Consider the following 18,626-nt stretch of genomic DNA (forward strand, 5'->3'; position numbering starts at 1 on the left):
CGGCAGTCATGGATAATACACTGTCAGCGGTATTATCCAGACTACCTGGGTTACGAGGAAAGCGAGACAGCTCTAGAGTTAGAAGAAATACAGAGCATACTGATGCTTTAGTAGCTATGTCTGATACCTCCTCACAATATGCAGAAGCTGAGGAAGGAGAGCTTCTTTCTGTGGGTGATTTTTCTGACTCAGGGAAGAGGATTCAACCTGATTCTGATATGTCAACATTTAAATTTAAGCTTGAACACCTCCGCGTGTTGCTCAGGGAGGTTTTAGCTGCTCTGAATGACTGTGATACAATTGCAGTGCCAGAGAAATTGTGCAGATTGGATAAATACTATGCAGTGCCCGTTTACACTGATGTTTTTCCAATACCTAAAAGGTTTACAGAAATTATTACTAAGGAATGGGATAGACCAGGTGTGCCGTTCTCTCCCCCTCCTATTTTTAAGAAAATGTTTCCATTAGATGCCGCCACATGGGACTTATGGCAAACGGTCCCTAAGGTGGAGGGAGCAGTTTCTACCCTAGCTAAGCGTACTACTATCCCTGTCGAGGACAGTTGTGCTTTTTTAGATCCAATGGATAAAAAGTTAGAGGGTTAACTTAAGAAAATGTTTATTCAACAAGGTTTTATTCTACAGCCCCTTGCATGCATTGCCCCAGTCACTGCTGCTGCGGCCTTCTGGTTTGAGTCTCTGGAAGAGGCTTTACAGGTAGAGACTCCATTGGATGATATACTTGACAAGCTTAGAGCACTTAAGCTAGCCAATTCTTTTGTTTCTGATTGCCATTTGACTAAACTAACGGCTAAGAATTCTGGTTTTGCTATTCAGGCGCATAGGGCGCTATGGCTTAAATCATGGGTCAGCTGACGTTACTTCAAAGTCTAAGCTGCTTAATATTCCCTTCAAGGGGCAGACCCTATTCGGGCCTGGTTTGAAGGAGATCATTTTTGATATCACGGGAGGAAAAGGTCATGCCCTTCCTCAAGATAGGTCCAAATCAAGGGCCAAACAGACTAATTTTCGTGCCTTTCGAAACTTCAAGGCAAGTGCGGCATCAACTTCCTCTAATACAAAACAAGAGGGAACTTTTGCCCAGTCCAAGTCGGTCTGGAGACCTAACCTGGCCACGCAGGACTTGGTATGCAGATCTAGTGGACATGTCATCCTTTCCACCATGGACTCTGCCTCTGAAACAGGACCTTCTACTTCAGGGTCCTTTCAACCATCCAAATCTAATTTCTCTGAGACTGACTGCCTGGAGATTGAACGCTTGATTTTATCAAAGCGTGGCTTCTCCGAGTCAGTCATTGATGCCTTAATTCAGGCACGAAAGCCTGTCACCAGGAAAATCTATCATAAGATATGGCGTAAATATCTTTATTGGTGTGAATCCAAGGGTTACTCATGGAGTAAAGTCAGGATTCCCAGGATATTATCTTTTCTCCAAGAAGGATTGGAAAAAGGTTTGTCAGCTAGTTCCTTAAAGGGAGAGATTTCTGCTCTGTCTATTCTTTTGCACAAGCGTCTGGCGGATGTTCCAGACGTTCAGGCATTTTGTCAGGCTTTAGTTAGAATCAAGCCTGTGTTTAAACCTGTTGCTCCGCCATGGAGTTTAAATTTGGTTCTTAAAGTTCTTCAAGGGGTTCCGTTTGAACCTCTTCATTCCATAGATATCAAGCTTTTATCTTGGAAAGTTCTATTTTTGGTATCTATTTCCTCGGCTCGTAGAGTTTCCGAGTTATCTGCCTTACAATGTGATTCCCCCTATCTGATCTTCCATGCAGATAAGGTAGTTTTGCGTACCAAACCTGGGTTTTTACCTAAGGTGGTATCTAATAAGAATATCAATCAGGAGATTGTTGTTCCGTCATTGTGCCCTAATCCTTCTTCAAAGAAGGAACGTCTATTACACAATCTTGACGTGGTTCGTGCTTTAAAGTATTATTTACAAGCTACTAAAGATTTTCGTCAAACATCTGCTTTGTTTGTTGTCTACTCTGGACAGAGGAAAGGCCTCGGCAACTTCTCTTTCGCTTTGGCTAAGAAGTATAATACGCTTAGCTTATGAGACTGCTGGCCAGCAGCCTCCTGAAAGGATTACAGCTCATTCTACTAGAGCTGTGGCTTCCACTTGGGCCTTTAAAAATGAGGCTTCTGTTGAACAGATTTGCAAGGCGGCGACTTGGTCTTCGCTTCATACTTTTTCAAAATTCTATAAATTCGATACTTTTGCTTCTTCGGAGGCTATTTTTGGGAGAAAAATTTTACAGGCAGTGGTACCTTCCGTTTAAGTACCTGCCTTGTCCCTCCCTTCATCCGTGTACTTTAGCTTTGGTATTGGTATCCCACAACTAATGAATGATCCGTGGACTGGATACACCTTACAAGAGAAAACATAATTTATGCTTACCTGATAAATTTATTTCTCTTGTGGTGTATCCAGTCCACGGCCCTCCCTGTCATTTTAAGGCAGGTATTTTTTAACTTTAAACTACAGTCACCACTGCACCCTATGGTTTCTCCTTTCTCTTGGTTGTCTTCGGTCGAATGACTGGAGGTGGCAGTTAGGGGAGGAGCTATATAGACAGCTCTGCTGTGGGTGATCCTCTTGCAACTTCCTGTTGGGAATGAGAATATCCCACAAGTAATGGATGATCCGTGGACTGGATACACCACAAGAGAAATAAATTTATCAGGTAAGCATAAATTATGTTTTTGTAGCATTTTATTATCACTGACAGATAAAAGGAGAAATGTTGTGTAGTAACTCTCTTTAATAGGGCTTTACCTACTGCAAGCTTGTTACAAGAACTTTACACTTATATCTTCAGTCATATAATAAAAAAAATACATCTGCATATTATTATCAGGCATATTATGTTTCATACTTTAATACTTACTATGGAACCAAATGTCCATTGTGAGTGTGTGATTCTTTGTAGTCTCGGCTCAGTGGGGTTTTTTAACCAAATTTCTGACATATCCTTCAACAAAGATCATATCTAAGAGTATCTTTGTGGTCTGTAATATGGATGATATATTCTAAGTTGAGGGGGTGGCCTGATCTTTAGTAGTGCTGTCCAGTATATACTGTTATTCTATAAAACAGAGTCATTTTGCTCAGTGTAAAACAAGGCCTTTGCTTCGGTACCACAGCTAGAAAGATTTATCCCAGTGGGTCCCCCAGTCTGACCATATGTGTCTGATGGAAAACAGATACTCTATAAGGAGTTTCCTGCAGCTCAGCTGTACTCTGATTAATGCAGATCCCAGTCTGGTTGGCTTGTGGTTTATAATTGTTTGAGGGCTCAAGATTGGGGGTCACATTAGGAATCCTCTGGATTCTAATTTATATGTAGACTGTTGTGGTCCTCCAGCCTGACTTATCCAACAGCAGGGTTTGCAGCAGCTTGTATGGACCAGGCGCACACGTGGTAGCTTTGCAAACCTGAATAGTGGTTTATATTATTTGTTATTTTGGCCCTCCCCTCCCAAAGGGGCATAAATAGCATTGACCACTCCCCTTGTTACCTTCCATAAAGGGTACACCCTTTGACCCTGCCCCTTCCTTCTAGTTATGTCCAGAGATGGAAAGAGCTGGTATACCCTCTCTTTTTCTCAGATTTTTTTTTAAACAGATTTAAAGGGACATAAAACCCAACATTTTTCTTTCATGGTTTAGATAGAACATAACATTTTAAACATCTTTCTAATTTACTTCTATTATCAAATTTTCTTTGTTTTCTTGTTATCCTTTGTTAAAAATCAGAAATGTAAGCAGCAGTTTTGCAACAATGTTATACATTAGCAGGGGCACTAGATGGCAGCACTATTTCCTGTCATGTTGTGCTTCAGGCATGTGCACGCTACCTACCTAGGTATCTCTTCAACAAAGAATAACATAAGAATGAAATACATTTGATAATAGAAGTAAATTGGAAACTTTTTAAAAATGGTATTATCTATCTGAATCATGAAAGTTTTTTGGGGGTTTAATGCCCCTTTAAGTAGTTTTGAAACAACATAAATACATATTTTTTTAAAGTGTTTCATAGTGGATCATTTACCCCAGAGCTTTATTTTTTTTTTTTATTTTAAATTCAGTTTTTATTGAGGTTTAATATTGAATAACAGACAAACAATATTTCAGACGACATGCTGGTACAAAAAGAAAAGATCATATCAAATGCGTCAAAATAAATTTACAATCAAATCAAAAAGTTTAAGTATTCAAAAAAAGAACCTCATATTTTCAATAAAGAATGAAAATGAAAAAAAATAACACATTGCTTTGAGATTATATAACACGAAACTCACATATGTGATATAAAGATCTTAGTTGAAGTAGAAGTATAAAAATGTGAGGTTGTTGAAAAGTACAAGTACAAATTTTGCAAAGAGTTCAGCATATGCATTATAACATTATTGGCCAGTATACATGGATGAGCTCTGTTAGTCAAGAGATGCTTAAAAAGGTATATAGCGCACAAAGACACACACTAACTTCAAACCAAACAGTATGTATATCGATATAAGAATTATCGGGGTAAATGCATGAAAATATGTGTAATCTTTATATAAGTAAAGTAAAAAGGAAATAAAGACCTGCAACCAAGCAAAATAGACAATTCCCATTTTCAACTATCTAGAATCCCTTTGTAAGAGCTGTAATAAATCTGGATAATATAGTTCCTGTTCTCGAATTGCCTTCCCAACTCTACTAAAATATTAACATGCCATCCAAAGGCACTGCGACAGGTTGTTAGAGAATAGAAAAACATATGAAAAGCGATGCTTATTAAGGGAAACCGTGCGTTAGGCTCTGGGATTTAAGTACACACCCAGAGTACTGTATACAAGTGGGGGGTGAAGAAAAAAAAGGAAAAAATGGAACCAGACGCCCAAGTATTAAGTAACTATGGCATAAATATAACAGGAGTTCAATGGTATCTCAAAACTAGCAATATAAATGTGACATAACACCACCAAGTTTAACTGGAATTGTTGCTTAAAGGGGCCTGTATGTATAAAGTAAGCCTAATTTAAGTGGGTAACTGTATCCCTCAGCTCATTATATGGCATTAATAAGAGATAAATTTAAATTGTATAAGAGATTACTCTAAAGCCATTATTAACAAGGATAATCACTAAGTGATAACACTAAATATTGCACAGTAAACAAAATGCACTAAATACTAAGTAGGAGCTAAAACATTGGGAATGACTACCCTTCTTCGTAGCAGAGTGTGCTTGTGATAATATTCTGACAGAACATATATGGTATACACAACATTTAGGAATGCATGCAAGGAAATAATATATCTATCAGAAATATAATGTAATGGCTGCTGACTCAATTAAAATCAAGTAATCATTCAAATAGATACATGAGATTCTGATTAAACTAGTGCATAGAAATCCTAAGCACTATAACAAACGAGCATAAATGTAGGTGCAGCTATAGACTGAAGATATAAAAATAGAAATATATAGTCCTCCCAATAAAACCAAATAGCCAAGACATGAACCCCCTTTAAAAAAAAAAAAAAAAAGGGTCAAAAGTCAAAGTCAACAGGGTATATTGAAATATATGGCATTAAACTAATAACAGTGTCACCATTTTTGACCGTTCCAGAGTGCATTAAGTCCTGTTTTAAGAGGAGGCCCATAGTTGTCTTAAGCATTAGATCCCATGAACAGTTTTAAACTCTAAAACTTCAGGCCGCAAAGTCATCATATAAAGTTCCTGTTAACGAGATAGCATCATAGTAGCTCTCAAGAGGTAGTTTTTGAGAAATTGTAGGTACGTTGAAAAAGTGTTGTCTTACCCCACACCTACTCTCCACATCTTAAGTCCCATGTTAGCACTAAACTGGTCAATTCTGTATAAAGGGATGTATTGGATGCCGCAGGGTTTGCCATATGCTGTGACAATATGGAATGGACGTTATTTAGAGTGTAGTAGTTCGTCCACCACCGGACCCTCTAATAGGGGACAGCCGGAAATCAATGTCTTCTCACGATCAATGTATGGAGAGTGTAGAGACGGACCGCCTGGAAAAGTTTCTTGTTTCTCCTGCCGTGTGTATGTGCAGATATGACGCCATCACCACTGCTCATGAGCCAAGATATCCGTGGCTTGTAGTGGTGGCTGTAGCAAGGAGGAGAAAAGTGAGGTAAGGCTCATCTTAAGGGTCTGAAAGTGCCCGTCAATAAGCAGTTGAGCATGTTGTTCCCAGGCCTCCAAAGTCTCTATATTAGTACTGCACCGCACGTGCATGAAGCAAATAACACGTAGATAAGTCCACTTCCACTCTTAATAGTGGCTGGTCCAACCTAGTGACCCGGTTCGTCAGAATCCTTATTTAATGAGTGTCAATGTGAGAAGGTTTGGTAGGCAAAATGTCAGAGCTTACCACATGGCATAGTTGAAAAGGTAAAGCTTTGCGTACATCCTCTACATAATACTTCTCTCTACCTTACATTCTTATGGGAGTATGCAAGGTCTTAGGCGTTTTTAGTAGAAATTAAGGCTTGAAATAGTAAGTTAATTCCAATTTTTTGATCTATAAGTCTGGAGCTCCTCTCAAACACGTCTGACCTCTTCGGCGGGTGGCTCTGCCCCTGAGCTTTATTTTTTACTCTGTGTTTATACATTTTATATTTAATTGCTGACTTTTGTCTGCCCAAGATATTTTTCATCTACTGTATGCTAAAGGATTGTATTTTCTTTTTCATTAACAAATTCTGTTTACTCCTAACCCTGTATTGTTTTATAAAATGTCAGTTCTGTACACTTAGTGCCGTGTCATAATATCCTTAGTCTCCATCAAATTTATCATCACTACTGGCTTTATTTCTTTCCTATGACGTGGAGAGTCCACGATTTCATTTCAATTACTAGTGGGATATTCAACTCCTGGCCAGCAGGAGGGGGCAAAGAGCACCCCAGCAAAGCTGTTAAGTGTAACTTCCCTTACCCATAATCCCCACTTATTCCCTTTGCCTCTGTCAATGGAGGTTGTGCAAAATTGGTGTCTGAAGATTTTTATCCTTTTATGGGTACTTTTCCCTGCCAGCAAGGATTGGGGTTTTAGCTGTGTCCACGTCAATCTCTTCAGTAAGAGTAGTGGTGGCTTTTAAGCAGTTAAAAGGCGACAAGATAGTCCTTGCTTTTATTTTAACACTTTTCTTCCCCTTTGAAATAAGCCAGAGTTGGTTACTCTGTTCTTTATTTTCCTACAGGTCCATGACAGAGAGTAAAGTACCTGCCACACCTAAGGAGCATAATCTGTCCTGCAGGATGTAAGGTAAGTGCCTTTGCCTTCTAGGTACTTGAGGACCAGCACACTTAAGATGTTTATCCTCAAGTGGATCCTTTGGGGACATAGTAATCCTTTCAACTTAAGAATTTATATTGTGGACAGATGTGTTTTGCACTTTTTATGTGAAATAATGAAGGCTAAAACAGCAGTGTTTATGTGGGACACAGTATGAGAAGAGAGACTGGGCTAGGGGTTCAGAGGAAAGGGACTTCCTTTATTTAATGCAGGCTATCAACTTTGACTGTAGTTTTTTAAAAAAGACAACAGTTGGTAGACATCTCCTTACGGTTTACAGGATAACCGAGGAGTTCAGAGGACTTTTGAGATATCTGCTTCTTCAGCCGTTCCTCATAGCGGTTTTCTTATTTTTTGCGCGCTTTGTTTGGTGGCACAGTTATTTCAGACCCGCTCACGTGACTCTTTGTACTTCTAGGTTAATCGGAACAAAGCTTATGAAGCAATCTGCCTAGCGGGTTTGTGTCGACTCACAGGTCTTGAAGAGGTTGATTCTTCTGCTTCTGGAGAGTATCGCTCCCAACTACTAGTGGGGATTCAATCTGTCCGGTAGGAGGTTAGGAAATATTACGAAGGAAACTTTTAGACCGTGTTTCTGACTTAATTTTATTTTTTGACTCTGTTATACAGCTCAAAGTGTAAATGCAACAGTGTCAAATAGAAAGAACAAGTGCCATGAGAATAACTTTTCAAAGAAGGACAAAGGCTGCACTCTAGATAAAATCTGTGCTTTATTACAAAACAGATCGAGTTGATTGGAAGCAAGTGGGAGATCAGACCTCCACCTACAGTATCCCAAAACGAGCATACATACAAGAATAACACATATAAAAGACCAACAGAAGACTGTGTGGACGCGCTAGGGTCTCAAACTACAGAATACCAATACAAAAGACATACAATATATGAGCTCAATGCAAAGTAATATAGCCATCCGGCTAATAATTATAGCAATAATATAGTAGTCCAAAGAGGATGTTTAGGTAAAGGAGGGGCCTCTATTTTTTTGTCAAAGTATAAATGTTTTTTATTTTTAATAACCTTATATTTTTTATTTGCTTGGAGTTTATTCTGTTATCATGGACCCAGAATTAGAACAGTCTATGTCTGTGGATAAATGTCTACTATGTTTAGAGGCTCAGATTGTCTTACCATTGCCGTTTTGTTCCTCCTGCTTAGCAAAGACTTTCAAATTTAAAGACAATTTACTCTCTTCTGAAATTTAAATATGTGCCTGATACTAAGGCTTCTGACTCTAGGACTGCATTAGCCAATCTTTCTCAGATGTCTGACGAGGATAATACTCCAGTAGCTTCTGAAGGTGAGATCTCAGACTCTGACACTCTAGCAGATAAATCTTCAGAATCTGAAGAGGTTAATTTTAGATTTAAGCTTGAACGTCTCTGGTTACTACTGAAGGAGGTTCTAGCTACTTTAGATGACTCTGAGCCTTCGGTTGCTGTCAACCCCACAAAGTCTTCTAAATTGGATAGAGTTTATGTTTCTCCATCTTCTGAGGAGGTTTTTCCTGTCCCAAGGAAGATGTATGAAATTATTGCTCAGGAATAGGATAAACCAGGGGTTCCCTTTTCCCCCTCCCCTGTTTTTAAGAAGATGTTTCCTGTTGCTGACTCTATTCGCGACTCATGGCGTACGGTTCCTAAAGTTGAAGGAGCTATTTCTACTCTTTCCAAGAGAACTACTATTCCTATAGAGGATAGTTGCTCTTTTAAGGATCCAATGGATAAGAAGCTAGAAGCTTACAATATTATTATATCAAATATGCTACAATGGAAATATACGTTGAAATGACCACACTTTGGGAACAATATCTCAAAACTTAAATACCCCGCTTTTGAAGCGACAAAATGGATCAATTTAAAATATGAGTGTCTTACCGCACTTTATTAGAATAAACAAGGAGTTAACAAAAACATAGCGACATAATCAGGACATACTGGTTGTATACATAAACAACAAGGCGGGTCGTCAACTAATGCCTTTAACTATGAAGTCAGACAACTTGGCTGGATTTGTGCAGTATCCTCTATTCCCTCTTTCTCTGTACTTTTCCTCCATTTCCTTCTTCTTTCCACTCTTCTCTCCTCTCCCATCTCACCTTCCAAATATACTTTTGTTGTTGTATACCCTACCGTACAGGAAGGTTTTATAATGTCTTGGTTTTATTTCATCAAAGTTTAAATGTAAAACTCTAGAAGCTTACTTAAAAAAGATGTACATCCATCAAGGATTACAGTGGCAACCTGCAGCGAGTATTGCCACGGTTGCGGGTGCTGCATCCTATTGGTGTGATGCCTTGTCGGACCTTATTACTGAGGATACTACGGTAGTTGAGATTCAAGATAGGATCAAGGCTCTCAAATTGGCCAATACCTTTATCTGCGCTGCCAACATGCAGATAATTTGACTGGGAGCTAAGATGTCTAGTTTCACTGTACTAGCAAGCAGAGCTCTGTGGTTAAAATCTTGGTTGGTCCCCCAAAATTTGCATATGATATTACATAACACAGAAAAAGAGGTTTCATTTATACATGCCTTATCTGAACATTGACACCTGTCTGTTTATCTTCATGATTGTTTCTCAATGTATATTCACAGCTTGAAAGTTATTACTATGTTGTTTAAAGTGAGGCATTGTTTCATTGTCTAATTACTGTTCTGTTTTTTACTTGACAATTCCTTGTACCCTTGTTATGATGATTTATCACAACCTCAATAAAAATATTAAAAAAAAAAAAATCATGGTTGGTCGACGTCTCTTCTAAGGCCAAGCTTTTGGCTTTACCTTATAAGGGAAAGACACTGTTCGGACCTGGTCTGGCGGAGATAATTTCAGAGATTACGGGTGGAAAGGGATCATTCCTACCTCAGGACAAGAAGAATAGACCTAAGAGGTTGCCAGACTTCTAATTTACTTTCCTTTCGTAACTTTAAGGGACAAAAGTCCTTATCTTCCTCTTCCACACCTAACCAATCCAGATCCACTTGGAAATCTATCCAGCCCTGAACAAGGGAAAACAGAACAAAAAGCCTTCTGCTGACTCTAAATCAGCTTGAAGTTTCCGCCTCCGATTCCAGTGGGGGGCAGGTTTGTCTTTTTTGTCAAGCCTGCATAAGCGATATCCCAGATCCTTGGGCGGTGGACATAGTATCCCAGGGCTACAGAATGGAATTCAAGTCTTGCCCTCCAAGGGGCAGATTTCTTCTGTCAAGACTATCCTCAAACCAGATAAAAAAGAAGGCCTTCTTAAGCTGTGTAAAGGACCTATACTCCCTGGGGGTTATTGTTCCAGTCCCCCTAAGAGACAGGGTCTATGATTCTATTCAAAACTATTTGTGATTCCCAAAAAGGAGGGAACTTTTCGGCCCATTCTAGACCTCAAGTGTCTCAACAAATTCCTCAAGGCTCCGTCCTTCAAGATGGAAACTATTTGTTCCATTCTTCCTTTGGTACAGGAACTTCAGTTTATGATGACCATAGACCTAAAGGGCACATACCTTCATGTTCCCATTCACAGGGAACACCATCAGTATCTGAGGTTTGCCTTTCTGGACACGCATTTCTAATTTGTTGCACCTTCATTTGGCCTGGTCACGGCTCCCAAAATATTCACAAAGGTTCTGGGGGTGCTATTGGCAGTGATCAGATCCCAGGGAATTGCTGTGGTGCCTAGACGAGATCTTAGTACAGGCGTCATCTTTTCAACTAGACCAATCTCATACAGAGATGCTGTTGACTTTTCTACATTACCACGGATGGAAGGTGAATTTGGAAAAGAGTTCTCTAGCTCCATCTACCAAGGTGTGCTTTCTAGGGATTATAATAGATTCCCTGTCAATGAAGATTTTCCTGACGAAGGTCAGAATTTTTTTTTCTTCCTGTCTTTCTCTCCAGTCTGTCGCTCAATGCATGGAAGTGATTGGTCTGATGGTGGCATCCATGGACATCGTACCTTTTGCTCGGTTTTATCTACGTCTGCTGCAACTTTGTATGCTTCATCAATGGAACAAAGACCATTTGGATTTATCACAGAGGATAATTCTGGACCCTCTAACAAGAGACTCTCTCTCGTGGTGGGTGTTACAGGAACATCTGTCTTGTGATTCTAATAGCTCCTGCATGGCCTTGCAGGATCTGGTTTGTGGATCATAAGGATTTCATCTCTACCTCCCTTGGAGGTTACCTCATAGGAAGGACCTTCTACTTCAGGGTCCTTTCCTCCATCCAAACCTAAATTCTCTGAAGCTGACTGCTTAAAGATTGAACGCCTAATTCTGTCTAGACGTGTTTTTTTCTGAAGGAAACCTGTTACTCGTAAGATTTACCATAAGATATGGCGTAAATATCTTTATTGGTATGATTCTAAGGGGTTTTCCTGGAGCCGAGTGAGGATTCCCCGTATTTTGTCTTTTCTTCAGGATGGCCTGGAGAAAGGTTTATCCGACAATACCCTAAAGGGTCAGATTTCTGCTTTATCTATCCTTTTGCACAAACGTCTGGCAGACTTACCAGATGTTCAAGCCTTTATACAGGCCCTGGTTAGAATCAGGCCTGTGTTTAAACCTGTTGCTCTCCCGTGGAACCTTAATTTAGTTCTTAAAGTTTTACAGAAGGGTCCGTTTGAGCCGATGCATGTTGTTGATATAAAATTGTTATCCTGGAAGGTTTTGTTTCTTGTTGTCATTTCTTCCACTCGCAGAGTGTCCAAGCTTTCTGCTCTGCAGTGTGATTTCCCTTTACCTTATTTTTCATGCTGGTAAGGTGGTACTTCGTACTAAATTCAGGGTTTCTCCCTAAGGTGGTGTCGGATCGAAACATTAATCAGGAAATTGTTGTTCCTTATTTTTGTCCTAATCCTTCTTCTCAAAAGGAACGTCTTTTGCATAACTTGGATGTTGTGCAGGATCTAAAATTGTTACTTACAAGCTACTAAAGATTTTCGGCAATCTTCTGTCCTGTTAGTTGTTTTCTCTGGAAAGCGTAAGGGTCAGAAGGCCACTTCTACTACTCTGTCTCTCTGGTTGAGAAGTTTGATTTGTTTGGCTTATGAGACTGCTGGACAGCAGCTTCCTGAGTGACTTACGGCTCATTTCTTTCTTTCCGGACATGGAGAGTCCACGACACCGCCCTCTTTTTAATTATAATTCAGCAGTTTTTTTTAGTAAACCTCAGGCACCTTTTCACCCTTGTGTTTCTTCTTTTTCCATTTTCCTTCGGCTGAATGACTGGGGATTATGGGTAAGGGAAGTTACACTTAAAGGGACAGTCAACACCAGAATTTTTGTTGTTTAAAAAGATAGATAATCCCTTTATTACCCATTCCCCAGTTTTGCATAACGAACACTGTTATATTAATACACTTTTTACTGCTGTGACTATTTTGTATCTAAGCACCTTCTGACCGCCCCTAATCACATGACTTTTACTTATTATCTATTGACTTGCAGTTTAGCCAATTAGTGCAGTGTCTGCCACAACCCACGGGCATGATTACAATGTTATCTATATGGTTTACCTGAACTACTCTCCCCTGTTGTGAAAAGCAAATACAAAAACATGTGATTAGAGGCGGCCTTCAAGGGCTTAGAAATTATCATATGAGCCTTCCTAGGTTTGCTCTCAACTAGAATACCAAGAGAACAAAGCAAAATTTTTGATAAAAGTAAATTGGAAAGTTGTTTAAAATTACATGTCCTATTTGAAAAATAAAAGTTTTTTTTGGCCTTGACTGTCCCTTTAACAGCTTTGCTGGGGTGCTCTTTGCCTCCTCCTGCTGGCCAGGAGTTGAATATCTCACTAGTAATTGGAATGACATTGTGGACTCTCCATGTCCAGAAAGAAAGACATTTATCAGGTAAGCATAAATTGTGTTTTTTCCTTCTTAAACAGCTCGGCAGCTCCGCCTGGCTTTCCTAATGCACTCATGGAAGGACACACTGGACTATTCCAGCAATACCATGGAGTCGGCTGTCCAGTATGAGAAATTCATGAGTGTACGTATGTTTTTGACTATAGATTTTTGTATATTTATTTTGTTTTATGTATAGAGACAATATGAAATAGAAAGCAAAACTGTGTTATGAAGGACAGCCTATCTGAAGGGAAAACAACTTATGTGTATTAAGAGTTAATACAAATAGCTTCATGTTTAGTATGAAATTATAAAGTGTTAGAGCCATTGGAAGCTGACACAAGTTATCACCATGGGGAACTGGTTTGGTGTGCTGGGCCTAATGATTAAGTGGAGACCCTTTTGTGTTCTAATGAGAGGTCATGTTCCCCTGTAACTTTTAAAGGGACAAATTAGTGGCTGTTTTATTGCTTCTGCCGAGGATTGCACTCTATAGACACATGCCCAAGCCACGGTTACATTTGTCCTCCTCGCCCATCCTTGTCGAGTTCCATGCTGGCTGGTTAAATACATGAACTGAATAATACTATCCCTCTTTGTATATTAACTGTAGCAGAATTGTTAGGTGTACTTAGAATATGTGCATTACATTTTTCATATATGGGTTCCTTGCTGTTATCTGGTAGGGCAATGGTAGATAATAACATTTAAAGGTCAGATTTAACATAGTAGATGAGGTTGAAAAAAGACAGAAGTCCATTGAGTTCAACCTATACAAATCTTAATATAATTACAATAAAAGCTCCATCTCATTAAAAAGGTGAGACATTTAATACAATTATTATTTTTCTAGCCAGAAATGTATCTAAACCATTTTTTAATGAATCTAAGGTATTGGTATTTACTACCTACTTAGGTAATGAGTTTCACAATTTGATTGCTTTTACAGTGAAAAAATGTTTTCATTGCTAGAGATCAAATCTCCTTTCCTTCAGATTTATTAAGAAGCTTTGTTCTGTTTCTGATGATATGAAATTAATAAATGTGGTTTATGAAGTCCAACTGCACGTAGTATATTGTTTAAATCTAGGTTTGCACAGTTATTATTTACAAATATTCAGTAAGGGGGGAAGCTTCTCTCAATGAGTGTGTTTTCTCAAATGCAAGAAACGTCTCTAGTTGATATGTAATTCTGCAGGATTCGTTCCCTAATGTTTAGATGAGGCCATAATTAAAAGTACATACATATTTAATAAAAATGTTCAATGCATTATTATTGCTTGCCTATAACTGTGTGTTTCCTGCCTTCAGGTTATACACATAGGCCTAGTTTCTATTGCTGTTGTAAACTGGTGGTAACATAAAGCATTTCTATAGACTTTAATATAGATACCTGTTGTTACCCAGTAGTTTACACAGTTTACATCAGCAATGGAAACTAAGCCACAATAAAACTTTGCTCCGTAGCTGGAATACTCTACTGGTTTTGAGCTGAATATGGCTCCTGAGTCAATCAGGGACAGCATATGCAAGTATCTACCGATCACTGGTCATGTTCTCCTCAGTAAATTGCTGCACTGTAGCTGATTTCTTTGCAGGATTAAACACATAGGTATAAGTGAGCAAATGTAAATGTTCTTATTGCAAACTTTATAACCTTTAATAGATGTCATATAATAACAGGAGTTCATAAGATTTCTCAATGGAGAGAAACTGCTAATCATATCTCCACTTTATTCCAGTGACCTTAAAGGGACAGTCAAAACCAGAATTTTTGTTGTTTAAAAAGATAGATAATCCCTTAGTTACCCATTCCCCGGTTTTGCATAACCAACACAGTTATATTAATACACTTTTTACCTCTGTGATTACCTTGTATCAAAGCCTCTGCAAACTGACCCCTTATTTCAGTTTTTTTCCACAGACTTGCATTTAAGCCAATCAGTGCCTACTCCTAGGTAACTTCACATGCGTGTGCTCAATATTATCTATATGAAACATATGAACTAATGCCCTTTATTGGTGAAAAACTGTCAAAATGAATTCAGATTAGAGGCAGCCTTCAAGGTCTAAGAATTTAGCATATAAACCTCCTAGGTTTAGCTTTCATCTAAGAATACCAAAAGAACAAAGCAAAATTGGTGATAAACGTAAATTGGAAAGTTGTTTAAAATTACATGCCGTATCTGAATCATGAAAGTTTAATTTGGACTATACTATCCCTTTAAGTTGTCAAAAATATAGAAATGTGTTGGTTATTGTTGTTGATGCAAGTTTTGCTTAATTTTAGGAATTCTTTTTGAATGTGAAGGATATCCTTAGAGCTCCTACTGATATCACAGGACAGTTTGTAAAGTGGGAAGCCCAAGAGATAGAACTGAACAACTGGTGAGTCATTATTAGCCGGTTACCCTAATGCTGCAAATGACAGAGCTGTGCTACAAGACACCTGGTGCGTTTAGACGTTAAAGGGACATTCTTGTGTAAATAGTAATTACATAACATATGTTTCTCTTTAAAGGAACGTTATAGAACTGTTTTCTGTTTCACCTAAAAGACAATGTTTCAAAATGTATAACAGAGATTTGTCTTTTAAAAAAAAAAATACCAGCACTTAAAGTGAATGTAAATTTTGATGATAAAGTGCCTGGTTTTGGGGCACTTTATCATCAAAATTTACATTCACTTTAATAAACCAACTTTCTGTGGGAGTTGTCCCTATCAACCAATGATTACTAGAGTCCCAGGACCAAGATGCACACAATCAGCTAGTTCCTGATTCATCTCCAAATTAAACATTTCTTTCATGTAATTGGCAAGAGTCCATGAGCTAGTGACATATGGGATATACAATCCTACCAGGAGGGGCAAAGTTTCCCAAACCTCAAAATGCCTATAAATACACCCCTCACCTCACCCACAATTCAGTTTTACAAACTTTGCCTCCTATGGAGGTGGTGAAGTAAGTTTGTGCTAAGATTTCTACGTTGATATGCGCTTCTCAGCATTGTTGAAGCCCGATTCCTCTCAGAGTACAGCGAATGTCAGAGGGACGCGAAGGGAGTATCACTTATTGAATACGATGATTTCCCTAACGGGGGTCTATTTCATAGTTTCTCTGTTATCGGTCGTATAGATTCATCTCCTACCTCCCTTTTCAGATCGACGATATACTCTCAATTTACCATTACCTCTACTAATAACTGTTTTAGTACTGGTTTGGCTATCTGCTATATGTGTATGGGTGTCTTTTGGTAAGTATGTTTTTTATTTCTTAAGACACCTCAGCTATGGTTTGGCACTTTATGCATTTATATAAAGTTCTAAATATATGTATTGTACTTATATTTGCCATGAGTCAGGTTCATGTATTTCCTTCTGCAGACTGTCAGTTTCATATTTGGGGAATATAAACATCTTTTAAATATGAAATTTATTTCTTACCTGGGGTTTAGTCTTTTTTTCAATTGACTACTTCTTACAAATTGCGGGCGGAAGTGCGAAAAATGTTAAACTTTATTGCGTCATTCTTGGCGCGAAAATTTTTTTGGCGCGGAAAAGTACGTCTATGATGCAAGTTCGTCACTTCCGGCGTCATACTTGACGCCGAGACCTTTCACACTGTTGCGTCATTAGTGACGCGAGTGTGTCATTTCCGGTTATTTTTTTGGCGCCAAAAAAGTTTAGTTACGTTGTGCGTCATACTTGGCGCCAAACTTCTTTATTATTTCAATACCCCATTAATGTTTGCTTGCTTTTTTCTATCAGAGGGCTATGCTATTTGCATTTTTTCCCATTCCTGAAACTGTCATATAAGGAAATAGATAATTTTGCTTTATATGTTGTTTTTTATCTTACATTTTGTAAGATGTCTCAACATGATCCTGCCTCAGAAGCTTCTACTGGAACATTGCTGCGTGACATCGGTTCAACCAAAGCTAAGTGCATTTGTTGTAAAATTGTAGAAATTATCTCGCCGAATGTCATTTGTAATAGTTATCATGATAAACTTTTACATGCAGATAGTGTATCCAGATAGTGTATCCATTAGTAATAGTACATTGCCAGTTGCAGTTCTAATGTGCATGATATACCTGTAAATTTTAAAGAATTTGTTTCTGATTCTATTCTGAAGGCTTTGTCTGCATTTCCACCTTCAAATAAATGTAAAAGGTCTTTTAAAACTTCTCATTTAGTTGATAAAATTTCAAATGACCAACAAACATAATAATTTATCCTCTTCTGATGAGGATCTATCCGATTCAGAAGATCCTTCCTCAGAGATTGACACTAACAAATCTACTTATTTATTTAAAATTGAGTATATGCGTTCTTTATTAAAAGAAGTGTTAATTACTTTGGATATTGAGGTAACCAGTCCTCTTGACGTTCAGTCTAATGAACGTTTAAATGCTGTTTTTAAACCTCCTGTGGTTTCTCCAGGGGTTTTTCCTATTGCTGAGGCTATTTCTGATATGATTTCTAAAGGAATGGAATAAGCCAGGTACTTCTTTTATTCCTTCTTCAAGGTTTAAAAAATTGTATCCTTTACCAGCAAAATCTATAGAGTTTTGGGAAAAGATCCCCAGAATTGATGGGGCTATTTCTACTCTTGCTAAACGTACCACTATTCCTATGGAAGATAGTACTTCCTTTAAGGATCCTTTAGATAAGAAGCTTGAATCTTATCTAAGGAAGGCCTATTTATATTCAGGTCATCTTCTTAGACTGGCAATTTCTTTGGCTGATGTTGCGGCTGCATCAACTTTCTGGTTGGAGAATTTTGCGCAACAGGAATTGGATTCTGACTTATCTAGCATTATTCGCTTACTGCAATATGCTAATCATTTTATTTATGATACTATTTTTTGATATTATCAAAATTGATGTTAGATCCATGTCTTTAGCTATTTTAGCTAGAAGAGCTTTGTGGCTTAAATCCTGGAATGCTGATATGACATCTAATTCTAAGATTACTATCTCTTTCTTTCCAAGGTAATAATTTATTTGGGTCCCAGTTGGATTCTATTATTTCAACTGTTACTGGGGGAAAGGGAGTTTTTCTACCTCAGGATAAAAAAAACCTAAGGGTATATCTAAGGCTTCTAACTGTTTTCGTTCCTTTCCTCAGAATAAGGAACAAAAAATCAATCCTTCCCCCAAGGAATCTGCCTCCAATTGGAAGCCTTCCTCAAATTGGAATAAATCCAAGCCTTTTAGGAAACCAAAGTCAGCCCCTAAGTCCGCATGAAGGTGCGGCCCTCATTCCAGTTCAGCTGGTAGGGGGCAGATTAAGGTTTTTCAAGGATATTTGGATAAAATCTGTTCAAAATCAATTGATTCAGAGCATTGTCTCTCAAGGGTATCGAATAGGATTCAGTGTAAGACCTCCTGTGAGAAGATAT

General features: G+C 38.3%; 1 protein-coding gene across 1 annotated transcript in view; it reads left to right on the forward strand.

Moving 5' to 3' along the window:
- The window catches only part of CARS1 (cysteinyl-tRNA synthetase 1), a 163,495-nt gene that overhangs the window by 69,807 nt on the left and 75,062 nt on the right, over positions 1-18,626 (forward strand). Inside the window, 2 exon segments of the mRNA XM_053720430.1 lie at positions 13,260-13,363; positions 15,512-15,609. Of these exon segments, the coding sequence (XP_053576405.1) occupies positions 13,260-13,363; positions 15,512-15,609 (202 nt within the window).

Source organism: Bombina bombina, chromosome 7, assembly GCF_027579735.1.
Source record: "Bombina bombina isolate aBomBom1 chromosome 7, aBomBom1.pri, whole genome shotgun sequence".
Classification (NCBI taxonomy): Eukaryota; Metazoa; Chordata; class Amphibia; order Anura; family Bombinatoridae; genus Bombina; species Bombina bombina.